General features: G+C 40.5%; 1 protein-coding gene across 5 annotated transcripts in view; it reads right to left on the reverse strand.

Annotated features, from left to right (window-relative positions):
* AKT3 (AKT serine/threonine kinase 3) overlaps nucleotides 1-10,826 on the reverse strand; it is a 102,918-nt gene extending 92,092 nt beyond the window's left edge. For 2 of the 5 annotated variants that reach the window (XR_014524492.1, XR_014524493.1), the window contains exons 1-2: nucleotides 10,281-10,823; nucleotides 1,103-1,246 (exon numbers count right to left, since the gene is read on the reverse strand). Coding sequence is in view for 3 of the 5 variants with exons in the window: in XM_083496908.1 (XP_083353034.1) it covers nucleotides 1,103-1,148 (46 nt within the window). In the remaining 2 variants the exon portion in view is untranslated. Of the gene's footprint in view, nucleotides 1-1,102; nucleotides 1,247-10,280 lie in introns of all 5 variants that reach the window. The other 3 variants (XM_083496908.1, XM_083496907.1, XM_083496909.1) reach the window with 3 other exon arrangements.
* Between the last annotated feature and the right edge of the window lie 13,924 nt (nucleotides 10,827-24,750).

A 24,750-nucleotide genomic window follows, 5' to 3' on the forward strand; every position in this document is an offset into this window, starting at 1 on the left:
TTCCTTCACATTATCCATTAACACCTGTTATTAAAAGAATAAATATACTACTGTGAATGGGTCGGATGGGAGAGCATTTCAGAACAGCTATTATCCATCAATCCCCTTAGTATATAATTTACAGAAATCAGGAAGTCCTAGGAAACACTGTTCTAGATCATCTGGGCTGCTGTTGCAGTTACAGTGGTACCTCATGTTACAGATGCTTCAGGTTTCAGACTCCGCTAACCCAGAAATAGTACCTCAGGTTAAGAACTTTGCTTCAGGATGAGAATAGAAATCGCGTGGGGCAGCGCAGCAGCAGCAGAAGGACCCATTAGCTAAAGTGGTACCTCAGGTTAAGAACAGTTTCAGGTTAAGAACAGACCTCCAGAACAAATTAAGTTCTTAACCCGAGGTACCACTGTACATGTTTATTTTGCTGGGCTAAGGGAGCAGGGTTTGCATTCATAAACTGCCCATGTGTACTGGACAGCTCCTAGTCCACATGGATGATTATGGGGAACTGCCCTCTCCTCACTCGCTCAGAGCAGTTGATCTACTGCTGCATTTACCAAGGGAGAAGTTAAACCACTAGTGGGACCCTGGTATGGCCTTCTGTCCTCCCCCTCCCCCACTACCTCCAGCCTCTCCCCACTTCCTTTTGAATCACACCTCAGGTTCCCCGTTAAAAACCCTGATTCATGTTGTCCTTTGGTTGTCTCCTAAGGATTTTGGCCCACTTGTTCCCCTTTCCTCCTCTTTCTATCTTCCCAGCCATCTCCTCTCCACTGTTCTCTCTTCTTAGTTGCTCTTCTTTGCCCTATCTCCCTTTTTACCACCAACTGCTGTTTAAATACAGCCATGCTGGTTTCCAAACCAGCTCCTTGCCCGCCACCTGATGGAGGCTGGGCCTCACCTTCAATTCCCAATTCTCTTGCAAGCCCCTAGCAGCTGCAACACAGATGCTTTGCAGCAGCTGTAACTTGAAACCTGGTAAAGGTGCACACATCGCTGCCTCCCCACACCACAGACCAACAACTACTAAATGAAGGGGAGGAAATACAGCCACTATCCATGAACAATTCTTACAGGATAGTATATTATTTAATTCAACACTTACCCCTTTTCTGAACCCAACCTTCTTTCACAATTGTAACATCGCTCATGATAGCTCCACAATGAGCCTTCAATTCAGAGAAATATTGTTTTGCAGTATCACTTTGAGTTTCAAGTCTCTTCTGACTTTTCTGTTTCCTAAATCAACCTGTAAGTATAAAGGAAAAAAATTAACTTGATGTGTACTGTTCCTTGACACCCAATCCGCTCAAACAGCTCTTTTTCAAATGGTTACTATTTAGGAACTTTATAGGCCACCTTCCCCCTAAAACTGACTTACAACAATTCAGATCAATTACATACATATCATCCGAAAACAGCATGGGGGGGGGGGGGAATCAGACTGTTAAAAGCATAGATGAACAGAATAGCCTTTACCTGGCACCTAGAGGATAGCAATGATACTACCAGGCAAATACGCCTGGGAAAACAAAAACAGTGCTTTAGCTATGTCACTGATTTCAGGAACAAGCTCACTGCTAAAGATTCTTGTCAATATCCAAAAAAGTTGTTTTGCTAGATGTTGATCCTTGCTGACTCAGAAAAACCAAACCATTTGTAAAAGTCAGAGCTGTGAACTCTAGCTGGCCAATCATTTAGATCAATCTGTTAAACCCCTTTTGAATGCTTCAAAATAGCCTTCTCCAACCTGCTGCCCTCCAGAATTTGTTGGATTACAAGTCCCATCAGCCTATACAATTGGCCATGCTGGCTGGGGCTGATAAAGTTCAAGTTAAACAATATCTAGACAGCAGCACCATGTTGGAGAAAGCTGGTTGAATGAATGTCCCTAATTAATCAAGTAACAAACTTTTTTTAGGGAATTCTTTTAAATACAAACATTTACAAAACTGTGGAGGGCGAAATGCCATTTTGGAAGAGCCCTTACCCTTTCTTTCCCACACCAAAGGGAATGCCCCTTCTAAGAAGGTTCACACTCTGATATCTAAAGACATCATTTAAAAACAAAAGCAGTTGCTTATTCTTATAAAAATGTATCAGTGTTCGAAATTAGCCTGGCACCAGGCGCATTTTACACCTGACTATTGACCACTTGCAACCAAGTGAAGGTGCCTGGGCACCAAAATGGTGCCTGACATCTACACCATTTGGGGATCATTGGATCTGGACTATTTTCACACACCAATGTGACATCCTGTAGAATTCTATCAGTTAGATTTTATCTGCACAATCAGAATGAATTTCAGGAACCAAAATGTTTTTTCTGTGTATCCTAAGCAGGAGCCGTGAAAAGCAGAGTTAATGGTTGCTGCTTATCTTCACTTACCCCACCCCACTGCCCTGCTCAAAGTTGTGAAGAATATCACTATGTTAGGAATGGCCCATGTCACCATTAAGAAAAAGAGGTAGGATTGTCCCTGTAAAAAGTGACTTTAGAGCCATCTTGCCCCAAAACGGCAGCTAGACATTCTGTTTTGGTGACTGAAATCTTAGTTTAAGGAGCCATTTGGTACTTAGTTTGTATATCTGAGTTTCTAACACTAAAATATATACAGATCACAAATCTGCTTCATTATGTTTATTTATTTATAAGAGTTCTTGCCCGCCCTTTGCCATAAAGTCCCAGGGCAGGTTATAAGAATAAAATATACAATGATAAAAACAGAAAAACTGCTACTATTATAAAAAAGTAAAACCATTCCAAATGCAGCAAAACAACTTCAAAAAAAGAGGTGAATACCATAAAACAGTGACAACATTATCTCTGTCCAAGAGACACCATAGCCAGCAAACTAACCAGAGCTGGAAATAGACACTCCTAGCCACCGAGGCTACCTGAGTGATAGTGCTGGATCCAGGAGAATCACCCAGGCTGCAGACCTGCTCCTTCCAGGTGATGGCAACCCCATCCAGAATGGGCCATCTTCCCACCTCCCAAACTTGAGCACTTGTAACACAGAACACCTGCCTTTTCAGGATTCAGCTTCAATTTATTGTCCCAAAGGCTGACCTTCACCACCTCCAAGTAATATGCCTAGTACTTCAACCTCCTCCAATAGAGATGGGTGTCATCAACATATTGGCAACACCTCATTACAAAACTCCAGATGACGGCTCTCAGCAATTTCAGGCAGGTGCTAAAACAACCTGGATAACAATACAATTATCATGACACTGAACAATGGCCATGAATAACAACATTCTGGAAATAGCTATTAAAGGTAGGATCAGAACTACTGAAGTATAGTGCCCCCCAACCTAGGGATGGAGGAAAAATGCAATTAAGTTTGTATTTAAAGCTACCACATACTGAACAAATGAACACTGAAACACAGCCATCCTATGAAATTCACATTTATCTGAATTTTGTAATGCATTTCTACAGCAATGTGTACAAAAATACATACATCCTGGCAATGTGTGCATAAAAATCCATATATTAGTGAAAATAACATATGAAACTGCAATATATTATAAAAACTGCTTTGGGGGATGAATTACACCTAGCAGGGATAATGCAAGTTTGGTATTCCTCCATCCCATGTGCACAACTGAACAGATATCTGCAACATTAGAAAAATGAATCCAGGTATCCCCTTTCTCTCTCATCTCTCTTCAGTAGAAGAATACGAAATGAGCTGTGCCCCTTATATCACAGTGGACAACAGCAGCAATGGATGCTTTGGTGAAAATGCATAGAAATCCTTCATTTCAGTTGCTCACAGAATTCCTATAAAAATGATAGCACTACAGTTAGCAATTCTAAACCTGTTCAGAAGGTATTCCCTGTTCATCAAAATATGTTACTGTACAGTACTTTTAAGAACATATACTCTGAAAATTCTGATACCGTGAGCTCCTAATGCAGAAGTGGGGCAGCTGTGGCACTCCAGATGTTGCTGGACTAAAACTTTCATAATCCCTGACCTTTGGCCAGGATAACTGGGAATGATGGGAGTTGGAGTCTTGGTGTCTTAACATCCGGAGATCTTCATGTTCCCCACTCCACCCTAATAAAGCGCTAAGAATCACATATTTTAGTATCCAAAAGCAGAAATTGGCCAGTAATTCCCGGTTCCATATTCACATGAAAGTTTGAAAACCAGATCAATTACTAAACTTAAGAGAGAACTAAAATATATATGTTCCTGCACTCCAAAATAAGCCTTGGCAAAATCCACACCATATAGCTCCATGATGGATCATGTCAGTGGTCCATTTAGTCCAACATCCTGTTCTCACAATGACCAACCTATGCTTATCAGCGGTGTCAGAAACTCAGATATATAAGCTAGGCACCAAGTGACTCCTTAAACCAGGGTTACAGTTGCCAAAATGGAACGCCTAGTTGCCATCTTTGAGCCAGACAGCTTGAAATACAGCTTTTTCAATACAACTTTTTGGTTCCTAAAATTCATTCTGATTGTGCAGATAAAATCTAACTGATAGAATTCTACAGGATGTCGCATTAGTGTGTGAAAACAGTCAAGAACCAATGATCCCCAGGCATGTACTTCCTGATGATAGAGATGTCAGGTGCCATCCTGGCACCAAGGCATCTTCACTTGGTCACAAGTGGCCGATATCCAGGTGCAAAATGCACCAGGCACCTGGCTAATTTCAAACACTGCCTATAGGAAGCCTACAAGCAGGATCTGCCCATCTGTGATTCCCAGCAACTGGGATTGAGGAATACTGCCTCTGACAGTGGAGGTGGAAGATGGCAATAGTGGCTAGGAGTCTTTGACAGACTTATCCCCCTTTTAAAGCCATTCAAGTTGGTATCCACCACTGCCTCCTGTGGGAGCAAGTTCCATAGTTTAACAATGCACTGTGTAAAGAAGTACTTTCTTTTATCGGTCCTGAATCTTCCAACATTCAACTTCATTGGAAGCTAATGAGTGTCATGAGTGAGAAAAACTTTCCTCTAACCACTTTCTCCATGCCATGCAGAATTCTGTAAACTTCTATCACGTCACTTCTTACTCACTTTTTCTGTAAACTAAAAATTCCCAAAGGCTGCAACCATTCCTCATAGGGGAGCCCTTTGATAATTTTGGTTGCTCCTTTCCACCTCTATACTATCCTTTTTGAGCTGAGAAAACCAGAACTGTATACAGTATTTCAAATATGATCACACCATAGATTTGTATGATATTGGAAGTTTTATTTCACTTCCTTTCCTAATGATCTCTTTCTCACAGCTGCCACACACTTGATCAACAACTTCACTGAGCTATCCACTACAACCCCAATGTCTTGTTCCAGGTCTTACACCAGTTTAGACCCCACGAACATATATGTGAAATTAAGATGCTTTTGCCCTGACAAGCATCACTTTACTCTTGTTTACACTGAGTGGCATATGCCATTTTACAGCCCAGACACTCAGTTTGGATAGGTCCTTTTGGAGTTCTTCGCAATTTATTTTTGTTTTAACCACCTATACTTCCCCAAATCTGCCTAAATCTGACAAAGTATTGACAGTCTGGCCAAAATATAAAGCAATTTAGTCTCAAAATGTTAGAGAGATCAAGAAAAGAACACTATGAAATCCGCAAGAACCTTTGAGTTCAAGAAGTACCTCAGAGACTTCTCAGAGAATTACATATAAGACAAACTGCTGCTTCTGGCATAAAATAGTCTTACTTAAGCTGTAGATAGGAAGATACCAGTTTGGAACCTAACTTGCTTTTTGTGAATGAAAAAGTATTCCATCAATGGAGAAGCACCTTAGGATACAGGTGGATACAGTTATGCATCACCATCTCTTTCTATATATTTCAATGTTTAATTGTTTATATTTAAATAGTATAGTCATGTCCAAGATTGCAAACATGAGCTTCTCTATTACATGAGAGATAAATATGCTTTCTTTCTCTTGTGCTAACCCAACTTTTGAGAAATTAATTATTATGAGAATTCAGTTATCTCTCAAAATTTGGATAATACAGCATTTATTTCATGGCTGTTAACTTTAAGATAAAGCTTTTTGTATTTATTCACTGAAGGCCTGAAACAGTATCTAGTCAAGTCAGTGGAAAGAATAAAACACATATATTATTAATGTCAGCTAAGGTAGATCTTTTCCTAAAGCATCAATTTCTTTCAAGATCATGGCACACAAGTAACTTTATACATGTGAGTAAAAAGCACAATAGCAATTCTACAGGATGTCTCTTAACAAGCTCCTGTACTGAGGCAGTAACTGAGCATCAACATTCAGCTTCAAAAGCCCCATAGTGGGGACTCTGCTCTAGTCCTGAAGATAGATTTCTGAACTCTCTATTAGACTTCCAAGAATGACATTTCTACTGGATTTCTAAACACAGCTCAAACCATTAGAATGTCATTATCCAAGCTGTATTCATGTGAATAAATGTGTTACTCCTATAAGGGTTCTTCAGGAGTACATGTCTAATTTCTATAGCATTTATATGATCTTCATGAACATATGGTCTCCCCACCATTTCTCATATAGAGAATAATGTTAATGCAAGTAAAGTCACCTATTTGCATCTATTTACTTCAATAAACCATTTTTTAAAAGTGTCAAATGTTCAAAAAATTATTCTTCATGCAGTCGCCAAGTTTCAAATTCACAGCAATACTGTCTCAACGCTGTTAACTGTAAATAACAATAATGTTGAGTAAATCTTCAATTGAGTAGGGGTTTCTTCCAAGCAAATATGCATAGACTATAAATCCTGGTTAGTTTTTGTGTGATCCCAATGAAGATGAAATATATCTGTTTTAGAACATGTCAAAGACTTAGAAAATCCAACAGATTTAGGTTTTCATGCATGGCAAAAAACAACAACCCAAATCAGTAAAAAACCTTACACTTTCTGCAAAATAGACACAATAAAACCATGTGTTGCCATAACAGGAAGCTAAACATATTCTAATGATTACTTCCTAATTTCCTGTTAAAGATCTATCTAGATTATGAACTCACAAACATACTAAAAAAACTTTTTTGTTTCATATAGAATAATCCTATCCATGTTTACCCAGAACCAAGTCCCACTGTGTTCAATTGGGTTTCCTTCTTGGTAAGTGTGCATAAAGTTATGGCCTAAGGAACTTGCTCCTGTAGTATGTATTTTAAACCCACACCCTTACAAACCAGTTCTAATCCCATTTACTTCGAAGTAAATCCCACTTAACATCAATAGGACATGAACTCTCAAGGCAAATAAATTTAGGATTTTAGCCTAAATGCTCAACTTGTTGCTCAAGTGTATTAATGTTTTAATACTCAATGTATTTGATTTTTAATATTATATCTTGCTGTTCCCATCTTTACAGAGGTGCTCAAAGCATAAGGAATAAGCTGTCAGTTAATTATGTTATAGATGAAACAACTTAATGAAGTATTCCAAGTATAATTCTGCACACAATTTAAGTTCCCATTTGTCAAGAAGCTTTGAAAAATGTATGTCATTATTTGCATACAGGCAATATTTTCAATTTAGACAACAATATATCATATGCTAAAGCTGCAAATATATGTACATAGAATCACAGAACTGTAAAGGTGGAAGGAACCATGAGGGCCATCTAGTCCACCCCCCTGCAATGTAGGAATCTTTCACCCACTGTGGGGCTTGAACCCACAACCCTTATATTAAGTCTCTTGCTCTACTGACAGAGCTATCTACTGGGGGAGGGACCTTCTTTGAACTCAGTGGAAATTACTTCTAAACAAACATAACTAGAATGAGTTGCTAGTTTAAAAAAAGAACAGGTAGTACTTTTAAATGGCATTGCTTACATTTAAATCAGATAAACCAAAGCAATAGGTTTTGTTTTCTTAGGAGTAAATCCCACTGTACTCAGTGACACTTCCTTCCAAGGAAACATGCAGAAGACCATACTGCCTATCTGTTTCACTGTCAGCTATTTTTGAAATTTTTGATAACAAATAGCGATAAACACAGTACACTTTAATTGTACTTTGCAATTTAGTTTTTAAAAGTTAAAATATAATAAAAGAAACAAACATTAAAACATTTCCCTTGTCATAGGAAAAGAGAAAGCTGAAATCTCTAGATAGAAAATGACTTCTTCTGTGAGTTTGTTAGCTAAATATACATATACAGAACTTCTGACAGTGGATATAATTGTGTGTACTATACTCTTCTTCTGAACCATTCATCTGGACATCCATGTTTGCCTCATCCAATCAAGGCATACATACATTATAATTAGCAGTCCAATCCAATTAAAGATATTGGGGTCAATTTAAAACTCTTCACAGGAAAACAAACAGAACCACAAACAAAATCTGCTTAATGAACACTCTTAATGATGTCAAAACAAAATAGTTTTTAAGTACTGTACATTTTATTTGTCTTATAACTACTCTTGAATTGCATTGTTCAAGTAAGAATATACTTTCTACAAAACAGGCAAAACAGAATACATTTGAAAAAATAAAAATAAAATTACACATAGTGTATTAGAGCTTCCTTTAAATTTCACAGCATTTTAATGTCTGTATGTCCTAGCAAGGTTGGCAAGATACCCAACCCCAATATTAGAGTTTCTCAGATGTACCCCAAAAACAGCTATCTCTAAGCTCTCTGAAGCATGATTGCAAATAATCTATCAGCTACTAAAATATATTGTTTGCAAATTAAATTCAATCTTCAGATTTACTGTGTTAAAAACGATCCACTGTGTACCAATAATACATGTTATAATACTAGATTACCCAACCTTCAGTACAGTAATCTACTTCACAGTTTAAAGTCCAGTCTAAAAGAACTTCTTTGAATTAAGACACAGACAATAAAAAACACATCAAACTATTTCATTTATTCCCATCTGCCAGCATTATGACAGACCATCACATATACGTTTATAAGTAATTATAATAAAACTTCAATGAAAACATGCCAAATTGCTTGAATACCATGAAAAAGAAATTTTAAGTGCCCTTATATCTAAATTTCGTGTGCCACATTGTGCTTTTTAAAGTAGTGTTTTAAGTTTTGTTTACAAATAACTGATTAACTTCTAAGGATGATCCTATTTACTAACAGGCCTTTTTTTCAAACTGTAACATGTGTCACTCTATTCAATCTCCTCAGATCATGGTCTGTACAAGTAGGAGGTGGGTAAGAAGCAGTGTCTGTCGAGTAATCATGTACTGTACATCAACTCCTCTATGTACAAAGCAGCCATCATAATGGCTGTTCCAGCAAGATTGATGCGCAGAAAGAGGTTGGTTTGTTTACTTGCAGCCACAGCTGCCAGCAGCACCAGCAGCAGCACTAGAGCAATACACTACTACGAACAGAACAGACCATCCTCTCCTATTTCTATTCTTATCACACAGACACGTTCTAAAGAGACCAGGAAACGTTTTTTACTCATTAAACTAAGGCCATTCGCTATATACATTTACCTCTGATCCACGACAGAGGGTGGGGGAGGGAAATATGTGGACGTGTGAGGAGTCACAGTGACCGCGAAGGTGTGTGCGTCGGGGGGAGGAGGAGTAGCTGGATGTGGGGGCTGAATATTATCAGGAGAGACCAGGTGCGCAAGGAACGCTCTGCGCCCTCCTCCTCCTCCTCCTCCCCGAGCATCCCCTTCAGATGAAAGGGAAGCCACATTCCATATAAATAACTGCGCCCGTGCGTGCGCGCGCGCGCCGCTGTATGTTGTGCCTCGTGGCCAAGCACACATCTCTCTCCCTTTCCTCCCCCCCCCCCCGCGCGTCTTTAATGTTATATAACCTCTTGTGTCTCTACAGGAGCCTGTCAGGCCCCGCCAAACACACACACACACACACAGAAACACACGCACTAGTAGTCTAGGGGACTTGTTATATTTTCTATGCTGTGAGTGATGGCTGGCGAAGGAGGAGCTGGGGAAACTGCTGCTGCCGCCGCCGCCGCCTCCTCCTCCCTCTGTCAGCACAAGGATACTGACGGGGATCATCACTACTAGGCCCTAGATGTGTCGTCCCCCCTTCATGGTGGGAAGCGGAGAGGGGGGCGGGGACACACCAGAAATTGGGGGATCCGCCGCCGCCGCCGCCTGTGCGCCAAGCCGCAGCCGAGGAGGCATCCCCACCCTCCGCCGCTCCTCCCGCCCTCACCTCACCTCACGTGCCCCGAGAGCAGCCAGCGCCCAGCCAGCCAGCCAGCATCCCCCGCCGCCCATCCTCTCCCGCCCGCCATCCCAGCAGCTCCACGCTCGTTTACCTGAGGCGGAGGCGAGGGCGGCGGATGCTCGGCCGTTGGTGTGGAAGTGGCGGGAAGGCGGAGGCGGTTCCGGGCAGGGGGGCCCCCCGCGCTCCCTCCTCCCTCGCCCCCCCACAGCACCGCCGGGCTCGGCCCTTCGTTTCCCCTCAGCGCTGTGGGGAAGGGTCCAGGCCCCGGCCGGCGAGGGAGACGCAGGAGGGGCGGCGGCGGCTACATAAGACAGCGGCTTCTCCTCCCCGCCCGCTATTCACGGCGGCGCCCGCCTGGGCAGCTCGGCCGCAGCATCCGCGGACGTCAGGGCGGCGGCTCCCGCTCCCGGCTCAGGGTGCCCGGAGCCGCCTGGGGCCCAGCCTTCGGTCCGGCTGCCGCTACAGCCGCCGCCGCCGCCGTTGTTTCGGCCGCCTCCGCCAGGCTCGTTATTGACTTTCAGGAAAACTCCCGACGTCACTGGCTCCCCCCCGAGTGTCTTCCCCTCCAAGGCGGCGGCGGTGGCAGCAGCAGCGGCAACATCGGCATCCCCCAGCTCTCGCGAGAAGCGCCGATGTGCGGAGCGGGGGGCTGCCAGACAGAGCAGGGAGGGAAAAGGCGGGGGGAGCCAGACAGAGCGGAGGGAGGGAGGCGGAGGTGAAGAGGATGAATGGGAGGGAGAGGCACGCAGGAAGGAGCCGGCGGGGCTGACCAACCGACAGGCGAGGGTGGGGGCGAGGAGGGACGGCTGAGGTGAAAAAGAGACGGGGCGGGATAAAGGGGAGGCAGGAACCAGACGGGCCGCCAGACGCGGGAAAGCTAAGGGAAAGGAGGATGGGCGGGAGCAAGCGAGGATGAGGGGAAAGCGGGGAGGAAGAGGCGCCTCAGAAAAGGCCGCTGCCGGGAGGAGCAGGAAGGCGGCGAGGGTGGCTCTGAAGGCGCCCCCACCGAGGGAGGAAGAAACCAGAGCAAGGCCGGAGCCAGAATCCCGTCCGGCCAAATTTTGAGCGGTGTGCCCCTTTCCCAGGCACAGCGCCCAGAGCATAGCTGTCAACTTTTCCCTTTTCTTGCGAGGAATCCTATTCGGAATAAGAGAATTTCCCTTAAAAAAGGGAAACTGACAGCTATGGCCCAGAGATTGCCATCATCATGGTGCTGCTGTTGTGTCCAGGCCAACAATGAAAGGCGTCACATTATTATTATTATTATTATTATTATTATTATTATTATTATTATTATTAGCTCTGCCTTTCTTCCCTATATCAAAAGTTTTCAGATTGCAGCTTGCAACAAGAAGCACCTTGTATTTCTCCACCCACCCACCCATCTATGACAAATCCCCACTGAAGTGTTTGAAAGTTGGCGCTTCAACGGGGCGCTCTCAAACCTGCCCCTTTTCACATGCGGAGAATGCACGTGCATTCACATACAAGTGAAGTGCATATTTCTCTTCCAATGTTTATCATTCTTTAATAATAAAAATTGATTTCCCATTTTGCAGAGCAACTGCTGTCGGTGTCAAAGAGTTCTGAAGAACTCGGAAGCTTGCTTGCTGTTTGTGAAAATTTTGGTTGGTTGTAAGGTATTGCCTTGCTGTGGATTTGGTTATTCCATAGCTATATTTTACACCCAAATATTGTTAGCTGGGGGAAATGAACCTTTGGTTTAACTTGGGTGGGAAGCTAGTATTCCTCCAGATACTGCTAAATTACAGCTCCCATCATCCCTGACCATTGGCCATGCTGGCTGGGGCTGTTGGGAGTTGGTACAGCACATAGAGGGCTACAGGTTTCCCATTTGTGACATGGTAACTTGAATACTGAAATGTCACAGTGGCCTTTTTTAATGCACAATCAGCACACAATTCTACATTTCAAGTTCAAACATGTACCTCAGACTGCAGCTGTTTTCAAAGGAAAGAAAATGCAGAATGCATATAGCATTGAGATAAAATGAATTTTTGTGTACATTCAAGGAACAACTTAGTATTCTGGACCTATCACTGTAATCCACCCATAAATCTGGGTTTGTTATTATTGTGTATTACTTTGAGAGCCGTTGTGATTGACAAATATTGGAAAAGAAATAACCAAACTGCAATCCTATGCATATCTACTCAGAAGAAAGCCCCATTAAGTTTAGTTGAACTCACTTCCAGGATTGCATCCTAAATAAATATTTCAATTTAAATACCACCACTTTCACACCCATTTTTAAGGGAGGCAGTCAATGAGGTACAAAACACAACTCGATGTGGTATAATCCCTCAATGTGGTATAATCCCTGAAGAAGATTGAGAGATCAGAATGAAAGAAGTTGTGTTTTCATGTTGTAACATACCCTAGGACCTTAGCTTGAAGGGTGGGTAATAAATAATAAAAATAATATTATTCAGAAAATAATTATTCAGTTCAAACCGTACCCCCATTTTGAAGGTGGACACATATTCACTCCATATTCCAAAGAAATCTTTGAGTGGCTTACAACACAACATGATCTCTCCTATAAAGATTTTAGAGATAATTGCCACCTATTACCATTTACAAATGGAGATGTGTGTGCTCAGCCACCATACCCATTTACAAAGGGAGGTATGCAAAATAATTATATTATTTACAATACCCTTCAAATAATGTAGTTTGCTAGTAATTATGGTTAAGCAGCCACTTACAACTTGAACTTGTATTTAATATAGTTGTATTATCAGTGGGAATAATTAGTGCAGTCTGATCCTCTCTGCATGTTTATTAAGAAGTAAATCTTAATGAGCTAAATGTGCCTTACTTCCAATAACTGCATAGGATTGCAGCCTTAAATTAATAATAATATACGAAAAGCTGGCTATATATTAAAACTTCCAAGAAGAGAAATGCAATGTTTTGGAACAATCCAAAACATTGTTGTGTGATTTTTTAAAAAGTCTCTCAAGTAACAATTTGTTTTCTAAAGTTCAGAGGCCTAGGAAGCCCATATACTAACATGTTTATCCCAGGGGAGGACCACTAGCTTCAGTGGGAACATAAATTTCTCATAGATTATTATAAGAGTTGTATCACCTGAATAGTTCAAGTATTTATTTATTTATTTATTTCATTTATTACTAAAACTTCAAAACTTACAATTAAAACTTAAGCAATGCAATAAAACAACAAAGTTTCACATTGTCTCAGTGATCCTTAAAATAGTCCAGTAAAGTGATAAGACAGCATTATGTCCACATAGGAGATGCAGGGTTCAGGCAGAGAAAGGAACAGAAGCATGGCTTGCCTGAGGTTATTTATAATAATGAAATTAGAACTACAGTTCAGTTCTGTAGAAATACACATTTTATTTTTAATTAGTAGTGACTTTTAGATGGATATTGTATAATTCTAAACAGGAAAAGAGTATTTTCACAACATTACAGTGTCAATTGTTGCCTGTAAATATGGCAATATGAACCCATAGCCATTTAGATTTTATTATTGCTTTTAAAATACTACACTCTAATTTCACAAGATTGTAACGTGAAGGCACATTTAATTACTAATAAAACAAACTGTTGCTTTAAGGAAAAAAACAACACTTATCTGTTATTAATAAACAGATTTCCTAGAAAAAGTTTGGGCAATTTGTATGTTTAGTATTACTTTGTTGCTCTATTCCTAGAATAATCAGCATCCTGTTTTCTCAGTACTGTAGTTCTTTACTCATTTGAATGGTTTGCATTTTCAGGAAGTGTTTTGCAGAGGTATACAACTCATTTTATTGTTTGGTACTATATTTTAGTAGGAGCACTCCATACTGAACAACACAGAACTTTCAGTCTTTGCAGCACAGAACAAGTATTTTAAGAAGTGAAACCACTGTTAGGAAGATGAAAACATATTAGCATAAAAGGGGAACATTTTAAGTCAGTGTCAGATAAAATGAAAGAAGATTGTTTTAAAACAATTCACAAGTGGCACTACACATCCATGAAATACCAGGTTACGTAAGTTCTCGTTAAAGTCCTTTATGTTGCAGAGGGTGTTAACAGCTAGATTCTATTTCCATATGTGGTGGAAATGCAAAATTATTTGATTATTTTGGAAAAATTGTCTTTGAAGAAGTTTGTTTTCTTAGGGGGCAAGTCACAAGTGATACAACCTGATCCAAGGCTGCTTTTATTAAATCTGTTTATAGATTACCATAAACATTCACTGTTTAGGGACCTACTAAGCTTCTTCATGTCCATGGTTAGAACTCTATTAACACAATATTGGGAAACCGCTTCTAACCCAACTTGAGGGATGGTGGGTTTGACTACGGTGCATAGCACTTACAAAGAAATTAATAAAGTATGTTAGAGCACTAAGGAATATGTATTCCCAATTATATGCATAGGATCACAGCCTCATCTGGCTCAGTATGTTCACCTGAAGTTCAAATACACTTACTTGCTGAGTGATCCTAGTTAAAATGTGCTGTCACACAAGTTTGTAAAAGATTTCAACAAAATTAGGATTTCTGCCATCGATACTGCTACTGTCATAATTAAAGAACAAATAACTAGGAAGGTGTATGTATGAAAACTTGCTTCTTATTTGTTGTTGTTTAGTCGTGTCCAACTCTTCATGATCCCATGGACCAGAGCACGCCAGGCACTCCTGTCTTCCACTGCCTCCTGCAGTTCAGTCAAACTCATGTTAGTAGCTTCAAGAACATTGTCCAACCATCTCGTCCTCTGTCGTCCCCTTCTCCTTGTGCCCTCAATCTTTCCCAACATCAGGGTCTTTTCCAGGGAGTCTTCTCTTCTCATGAGGTGGCCAAAGTATTGGCGCCTCAGCTTCAGGATCTGTCCTTCCAGTGAGCACTCAGGGCTGATTTCCTTCAGGATGGATAGGTTTGATCTTCTTGCAGTCCATGGGACTCTCATTCTAAGAAAATGAGGGAGGTGTTCATGGTGAGTTGCAGCACCTCTTTTTCTAAAAAAAACAGCACTCATAGGAAGGCACTGAATCAAATCCAGCCCAGCGCTTTCTTTGGGTGCAAGATGCTGTCAAATATGCCACTCACTAATAGTCAAAATATCTAGAAATGAAAAAGGACCTGGAGATGTACACTACAAATTATACACAGATACATCCAGGTGAGTCTCCTCTATGAATCACATCTGGCCCACGGCTTTCTTAGGGCACAAGGCACTGTCAAATATTTCACCTTTACACCAATAATAGTCAAAATGTGTATAAATGAATATGTAACCAGTAGTGTACACCACAAATCATACACCCACCTATCTGGGGCAGTGTCCTTTATGCAATGGTGCTGAATTGCACCATGCCAAAAGCTTTCCTTAGGTGCAAAATACTGTCAAGTGCGTGAACATATGCTAATAATAGTCAAAATGTGTAGAAATGAACTAGGAACTGGTGGACCTCACAAAATATGTTTTGTGCCATCATATATCATTATATGAGATGGCATTGAATGTAAGTTTTTAGGAGATTGGTCAAAAAAATCAACTGTTAATCAGCTATTTATATCTCGATGCTATTTTTAATTATCCTTTAAATATTTGTTTACATTTGCTGTTTTTAATGGTTGTTAGCTACCTGGAGGCTTTTTAAAAATGTGGCAGAATAAAAACAGAAGAAGTATATTTGCTGAACATTGTCAGATGAAGTGGACAGAGATAGATTACTGAGCTTCATTGGTAGGAAAAAGTATTCACGACCAATAATCTTTTATAGTCAGATTTTAATAACAATAAGATTCCATCAGCAAGTTTTAAGTGGCATGACAGATTTCAGTGAAGGCTTAAGCTGCTCTGTGCTGCTTAGGCCAGTTAAGTGAGATTTATAGCAGATTTATAGTGTCACCCAGGCAACTCATAGCCAGTAGAACGTATATAACTAGTGATATTGACACATCCATGTATATGTACAACTATCTGTATGTCTACACATACATACAGTATGTAGTAATCTGGTGCACAATATGTGAGTTATATTTAATATTAAATCTTCTGCCAACATGCATCAGTATCCTTGGCACAAACTTTGGCATGACAGCAGAAGCTGGATCAATTATTAACCTTTTAAATATTTTTCCTCCATAGTTTAAAATAAAGGAGTTCTCAGCAAGGAATAGGAACTTGCAACTAGTAATAAGAAGCAAACGTATTCACCCATCTCCTAGTAATGCCAAGATTTGAGTAGGGTGCTCCTGAACAGATGGTTTAACAGACTAAAGCATTAGTTTGCTGATCCTCTGTGCTTGCTAATTAATTCTTCAGTTTACTAGGATTTAAGATTATTGTTAAAAACAAGGCCCCTCTTAAAATAAATTTAGGTAAATCAAATTGTATTAGTAGAAAAAGCTTTTGTACATAACCTCTAGAAATCATACACATGATTTAAATTGTTTTAATAAGTTCACAAGTTATCTTGTGTTTCATAGGTAGTAAATTCCCTAACTTTAAGTAACAAAACATACCCAAATATTGTACAGGAAAGAAAGAAAAATAGCAGCTGATTGTTGGAAATTCCCTAACTTTATCTTTCCTGCTATCCTTGCATAAAGTAGGAACTACCTACAAATGCATCAATAGAAAGAATTTAATGAAGCTCACGATTTCTACCTAATTTCCTATCCCAAAATTTCTTGAATATTTTAACTTCATGTATTTATTTAAAATCACTTCTATGCCATTTTTCATTTAAAAATAAACCCCAAGGTGGTTACAATAAAATGGTCCTAACAAGACTAACCAAACATAACATAAATAAAAGGTGTTGCAGAGTGGCTATTTGTTGCGGTTACGTATGCCTTTAAAGTTAACCATGTGCTTCCTATTTACTTTTGGAAAACTCCATGGAATGAGCAGTTTTGGAATGAGGAGGGTGAGTGAGCAACAAATGATGTCTTGGGGTACTGATGAATCAGACTTGAGTGAGTCTATTCATCCACACAGTAGTCATCATTGCAGAACTGTGATTTTACTAACCCTTATCTTTTAACAGCTCCGAGGCAAGGATTCAACACTGCAACACGGCCCCTAGGAAACACCCAAGACCTACCATGTTTCTTCTCTCTGCTGTTCTCTCTGTGGATAGGAAGTCTTGTGTTTTGGTCCTACTGTTGCTCACTTTTTTTCCCCATTGAAAACAATTGTTGCTTGCAGGATTTCTGTGATCGATAGGGATTCCATCTATTTCTTCACGGTCCCTGTCCAGCTGAGTTACAATTTTTAGGGTGGTTTTTTTATATATATACTTGTTGGGCAAGCAGAGCAGAAAGGAGATTCTGGAACAGTACTAATCACCCTGCTGCCCAACTGACTGCCCAACCTGTCCTGTTACATTGATGTACTGAGACAGCCCCATGATTATCAAGGATGCCATGTAATCCTGAGCTGGCACCCTGGCAGCAGCCTTGGCATAGATGTTGAAGTCCCCACACCACCTCTGAGACCAGTAGCAGCTGAGACACAGAGACTGTTGAGCAGCAGGATAGGTAGCACACCAAAAACAATAACAAACCCTCAGATCCTATCACAAGGCCAATAGGCTTTTGTAAGAGGATGATGGAACATTTATGAATGATGGCAACATGACACTTCCCACCCCTTCAGTCTGGACTGAGTATCCTTATAGGCAAAGCTGAACTGCCCAGCTCCCATACTCAGGTCTCCATAAAATAAGTGAAGTGAGCAATGTTTTGCTATACTCTATGACTAGTCTTGGGACACTTGTGGCACTGTGGGTTAAACCACAGAGCCTAGGACTTGCCAATCAGAAGGTCGGCGGTTTGAATCCCCGCAACGGGGTGAGCTGCTGTTGCTCGGTCCCTGCTCCTGCCAACCTAGCAGTTCGAAAGTACATCAAAGTGCAAGTAGATAAATAGGTATCGCTCTGGCAGGAAGGTAAACGGCGTTTCCGTGCGCTGCTCTGGTTCGCCAGAAGCGGCTTAGTCATGCTGGCCTCATGACCCGGAAGCTGGATGCCAGTTCCCTCAGACAATAAATCGAGATGAGCGCCGCAACCCCAGAGTCGGCCATGACTGGACCTAATGGTCAGGGGTCCCTTTATCTTTTTATGACTAGTCTGTTTGGGCCCTAGGCTTGTGACTGTGCTCTGAATTTTTGCTTAAATTACTAACGTGTCCCAATGTACATACTGTGTGTGTGTGTGTGTGTGTGTGTGAGAGAGAGAGAGAGAGAGAGAGAGAGAGAGAGAGAGAATGGCTTAGAAGTACAACAATTTTATCTAAATTGTTCCTGTTTTCTAGAAATAATAGTTTTTTGGACAGTTTACAATATCTCATTCAGTCAACTAAACAACAGGGTTGGATTGAAATTTCCTCTAGTGAATTAAAAGTGTGTTTTTTATAGTGTTCCAAATTTGCCTTAGTTTTGGAACACCGAATTACAATTTTAAAAAGATGTTTCAGTAAAGAAATACCTTCACCATAAAAGGGGAAAATGACAAAACAGGGGCATCCATTAGCCAATTTCAAAGAAGGCAAAATGTGTTCACTTCCAAAGCAAAAGGAAAGATCCTTTGTTAGAGTAGATAGGTACTAATTTCGTTTGAGATATTTCCACATTTACTTTTATATACCCATCAATTTGTTTTGTTTTGCTTTTGCTTTTGATCTATTTTAGCATATAAAGGAATCATGTAAAGGAGAGAATGCAATATCTAGTTTCTCATTTGTTTTAGAAGGACAGTAGTTATGCTTTTGATGGAACACATACTGTCTTTGTCATCTGATTATAATAGATGTCTTGATTGCACTTTGGCCTGATTATACTTAATTTCATGATGAACTCATGTGTTTTCCAGGCCAGAAATATGTCTTTCCACTTTGTTAGCTGCTCCTGATGATGAAGCACCCAGATAATTTCTTGTTGATTAAATTCATCCTTCCTCTCCAGTTTTCTGACCAGGTGTCCAAAACTGTAATTAAATTGGAGAAAACTTCTAAATTTGAGTTTTTAGCAACACTGTTTGTTCTGAGCTCACCAGCTGTACATTTATTTCCTTTGGTAAAATCTCTGTCATTGTATTGTTTCTTTGACACTTTATAATCATTTGAACTTACAATTTGTCACTTGAAGAATGCCCAGTTATTTTAGGACAGTGCTCTATCCAAGTATGGGCCATAGGGCTATTGAAAAAAAGAGTGCATTTGTTTCAGGTCTGTTTTTTCTCACTTTAATTCTGATTTAATTAGTTTGGTGTACACTAATATAAGCATGAAAAGAATCCTCTCTCAAATAGATATCATTTAATGGGATCTGCCTTCTTTACATAATAGGAACATTATGGTTGATTGCAGCAATGCAAATCGTTCTTGGTGCTGCTGCTGCATAAGTATGTATACATCCCAAAATATTCCATGGCAGTAACGGATAGCAGTCATCTATTAGCTGTGCATGGAAACCAGTGGAACAAGTGTGACAAGTTAAGTCCCACTGATATCCATAGGATTCATGGCGGACTTTAGCTGGATCATGGACTTCTGCTAGAATGATTTACATTACCAAAGAAACGACATAATTGTTGTGTGACTATTTACCACATGATCAAAAGCTAACTTCTGGAAGATCTTGGGACCCAGCACACTCAAATATGGAAGATATTTGGAGTACTTGGAAAAAGTCATAGCACTAGGCTTGTCTTCTATGTGGTTGCTGCTAAAACACACACAACACACACATTATGCTACAGCAGCTCCATAATGTAAATACTCATTGAAGTCAGTACCCTATGAATACTTTCCTGGGAGCAAGTCCCATGGAACACAGTGTAACATAGTTTTGAGTAAAGATTTGTAGGATTACTCTAGTAGACTCAAATTCTAAACAGCTTTTTGAAGCAGCAGACCTTTCTAAACATGGTAAGTATATCTGCATTTGAGTAAAAATGTAAAAACTAGAGCCAGGGCTTTTTCGGCTGCAGCTCCAATCTGGTGGAACGCTCTGTCACAAGAGACTAGGGCCCTGCGGGACTTGACATCTTCCCGCAGGGCGTGCAAGACAGAGCTGTTCCACCAGGCCTTGGGCCAGGGCTCAGCCTGACTCCCTCCTTTGGCAATCGTCACAGGACTTTAGCTTAATGGTTGCCATCAAATTGATTTTAATTAATTTTTATAATGAAATGTTTTTAGAATGTTGCACTATTTTATTGTTGTTAGCCACCCTGAGCCCGGCTTTGGCTGGGGAGGGTGGGATATAAATAAAAATTATTATTATTATTATTATTATTATTATTATTATTATTATTATTAGCATTGTATGGTTATTCTGTGATATTGGGAACATAACAAATTTCTTTTTAATATACTATTCTGAATTATCTCTCATTTCTCTGAGATTCTTCTTGATTCTGAATGTTTCTTATGTCATATTTCAAAGGGGTATGCTACTTGTACCTTAACAGCTATATATACTTAGGAGTTTCTATTTAGTACTGTCCAATTGTATTTCCTCCACACAAGCTGACCCAAAGGTATTTCCTGTATATTTCCTGTAGCATTTATTTATTTATTTATTTATTTATTTGTTTGTTTGTTTGTTTATTCATTCATTCATTCATTCATTCATTCATTCATTCAATACCTCAAGGACTGCCTCTCCCCATATGAATGGACGTGGACACTGTGATAATCTTCTGAGGCCCTTTTTGTATGTGCCTCTTCCATGAAAGGTCTGGAGGGTGGCAACATGAGAACAGGTCTTTTCTGCAGTGGCCCCCCACTTGTGGAATGCTCTCCCCAGGGATGCTCACTTGGCACTTTCATTGCATATCTTTAGGCACCAGGCAAAAACATTCCTCTTTTCTCAGGCCTTAGGCTAATTAAACTTAGGCCTTTTAAACTGGGTGTGTGTGTTACTACAGTGGTACTTCAGGTTACATATGCTTCAGGCTACAAACTCTGCAAACCCAGAAATAGTGCTTCAGGTTAAGAACTTTGCTTCAGGATGAGAACAGAAATCGTGCTCCGGCGGCGCAGCAGCAGCAGCAGCAGGAGGCCCCATTAGCTAAAGTGGTGCTTCAGGTTAAGAACAGTTTCAGGTTAAGTATGGACCTCCAGAACGAATTAAGTACTTAACCTGAGGTACCACTGTATTCTTTATATTATTGTGTTTCTGTATTGTAAACTGCCCTGTGATCCTCACATAAAGGGTGGCATTGAAATTATTATTATTATTATTATTATTATTATTATTATTATTATTATTATTAAAAAGTTAATCACCTTTAACGTTTGCCATTGAGCGATGAAGAAAATTGTTTTTGGAAACTTGAATTTTTCCATAAGAATTGTATTGAATTCTGTATTGTCCCACCATCATGAACAGCTCCTTCAAGCATGATTAAACTGAAAATGGTAGTATGCGACTTTAATACTAAATAAATAACAGGTTCCTAATTCAGACAGTTTCAGTACCTTGGAGAGCATTTCCTTCCATTCCAGTTTCAACTCACATAAGTCTGCAATAATTTGTCACTGGTGTTGCTTTTACAAAAGTAAGGAAAAGTTTGGAACAGATTCTGAATTTTATAATATGCTACTGAAAACTTAGGAAGCAGACAGGAGAGAGCCGATGGTAGCCTGAGCATGGGATACAGGCAAGGTACAAAGTTAGCATACAAGCCAATAGGCCGCAGGTTGAAATGTCAGGTTGTGGGGTTTTTTTGTATTATTTTTTTTTTACAAGTTATTCCCAAAGAAACTAAAACTTCAACAATGTACTTGAGGCAATTGTTTTCTAGGCTATGTGAGCCTTTTTGGTTCATGGCTTTCACTTGCAGTATCTTCATGGAAGGCAGCGCTATAAAATGTATTTGCAATGGAGAATTTCCATGCATGCAATTACAGTGGTACCTCGGGTTAAGTACGGTACTTAATTCGTTCCGGAGGTCCGTACTTAACCTGAATCTGTTCTTAACCTGAAGCACCACTTTAGCTAATGGGGCCTCCTGCTGCTGCCAGGCCGCCAGAGCACAATTTCTGTTCTCATCCTGAAGCAAAGTTCTTAACCTGAAGCCCTATTTCTGGGTTAGCGGAGTCTGTAACCCGAAGTGTATGTAACCTGAAGTATATGTAACCTGAGGTACCACTGTAAAGGATTTTTGTTTTAAATCAGAGCTTTCTAAACTATGTGTTGTGACACGTTAGCGTGTTGGCTGCAGTGTGTAGGTGTGTCGCACGAACGCCCCCTGTGCTTCTCCCGGGCCTGGAAATGTGTTAGTTTAACCCCCGGTTTGCTAGTAAAACTGAATCACTGTGTCACAAAATGATGCATGTCTAAAAAGTGTGTCGCCAACAAGAAAAGTTTGAAAGCTCTGTTTTTAATGGGGAAAAGGTTGTTAGTCTGCTGATAATGCAACACAATAACTGCTAATTATTGTCACACCCAGGAGCCTCCACAGGGTTTCCACACCTGCTGCTTGCTAATTCTCTCAATGATCAGCAAGGTTGAGTGGCAGTCTTTTCCCTGGCTCCACTACTCTCCAGATGTGCACCAAGTACTTTCATTTTAGCCATTTAAAACAGTATTTAAACCAACAGCAGAGACAGAGGAAGGTGGGCGGTACAGAATGTGAAGACACAGACAGTGGCATTTGTTCCCCTCACCACCATTGAAGCAGACCTGGTAATTTGTCTGCCTCTACCCACTAAAGAGGGCGGGACGCGGGTGGCGCTGTGGGTTAAACCACAGAGCCTAGGACTTGCCAATCAGAAGGTCGGTGGTTCGAATCCCCGCGATGGAGTGAGCTCCCATTGCTCAGTCCCAGCTCCTGCCAACCTAGCAGTTCGAAAGTACGTCAAAGTGCAAGTAGATAAATAGGTACTGCTTCGGCGGGAAGGTAAACGGTGTTTCCGTGCGCTGCTCTGGTTCGCCAGAAGCGGCTTAGTCATGCTGGCCACATGACCCAGAAGCTGTACACTGGCTCCCTCGGCCAATAAAGCAAGATGAGCGCCGCAACCCCAGAGTCATCCATGACTGGACCTAATGGTCAGGGGTCCCTTTACTTTTTTACCCACTAAAGAAGCCCCCCACACCACCAGAAATCAGGAAGAGAGGAGGTTGTAGAAAAGCATTTGTTGTTGTTTTTGTTTCCAAAACAAACGAAAAAGGGTAGAGTGCCTTTGCAAGAGCCTGGGTTCACAGGTTAAAAGTGTGGATTTCTTGTCATTCTGAATTGTGTCATTGTAGTGAGCATTATAATAATACATATTGCAGATATACATTTCTTAAAGAAATGGGAGTGCCTGACCATCTTATCTGTCTCCTGAGAAAGCTCTATGTGGGACAAGAAGCAACAGTTAGAACTGGATATGGAACAACTGGTTCAAAATTGGGAATGGAGTACGACAAGGCTGTATATTGTCTCCCTGCTTATTTAACTTATATTTAGAATACATCATGCGAAAGGCTGGACTGGATGAATCCCAAGCCAGAATTAAGATTGCTGGAAGAAATATTAACAACCTCAGATATGCAGATGACACAACTTTGATGGCAGAAAGTGCGGAGGAATTAAAGAACCTTTTATTGAGGGTGAAAGAGGAGAGTGCAAATATGGTCTGAAGCTCAACATGAAAAAAACTAAGATCATGGTCATTGGTCCCATCACATCCTGGCAAATAGAAGGGGAAGAAATGGAGGCAGTGGCAGATTTTACCTTCTTGGGCTCCATGGTCACTGCAGATGGTGACAGCAGTCACAAAATTAAAAGATACCTGCTTCTTGGGAGAAAAGCGATGAGAAACCTAGACAGCATCTTAAAAAGCAGAGACATCACCACCTTGCTGACAAAAATCCGTAAAGTTAAAGCTATGGTTTCCCCTGTAATTATTATTATTATTATTATTATTATTATTATTATTATTATTATTATGCATTTATTTATATCCCGCCCTCCCCAGCCAAATGATGTATGGAAGTAGAGCTGGACCATTAAAAGGGCTGATTGCCAAAGAATTTATGCTTTTGAACTGTGGTGCAGGAGGAGACTCTTGAGAGTCCCATGGACTGCAAGAAGACCAAACCTATCCATTCTGAAGGAAATCAACTCTGAGTGCTCACTGGAAGGACAGATCCTGAAGCTGAGGCTCCAATACTTTGGCCACCTCATGAGTAAATAAGACTCCCTGTAAAAGACCCTGATGTTGGGAAAGATGGAGGGCACAAGGAGAAGGGGACGACAGAGGACGAGATGGTTGGACAGTGTTCTCGAAGCTACTAACATGAATTTGACGAAACTGCAGGAGGCAGTGGAAGACAGGGGTGCCTGACGTGCTCTGGTCCACAGGATCATGAAGAGTCGGACACGACTAAACGACTAAATAACAACAACAACAACAGATATACTTTAGGTTTATGTAACTTGTATATTAAAATTTGTGCATTTTTTAATATATATAGCAAGTATATTAATTCTATACTAGAGGTATGGCTTTTCCTGTGTACCAGTTCTGATGTGATACTGCAGAATTCTGACTGTACTGATTCTTGACATAC

The sequence above is a fragment of the Podarcis liolepis genome, assembly GCF_965112155.1.
Source record: "Podarcis liolepis genome assembly, chromosome: 3".
NCBI lineage: Eukaryota > Metazoa > Chordata > Lepidosauria > Squamata > Lacertidae > Podarcis > Podarcis liolepis.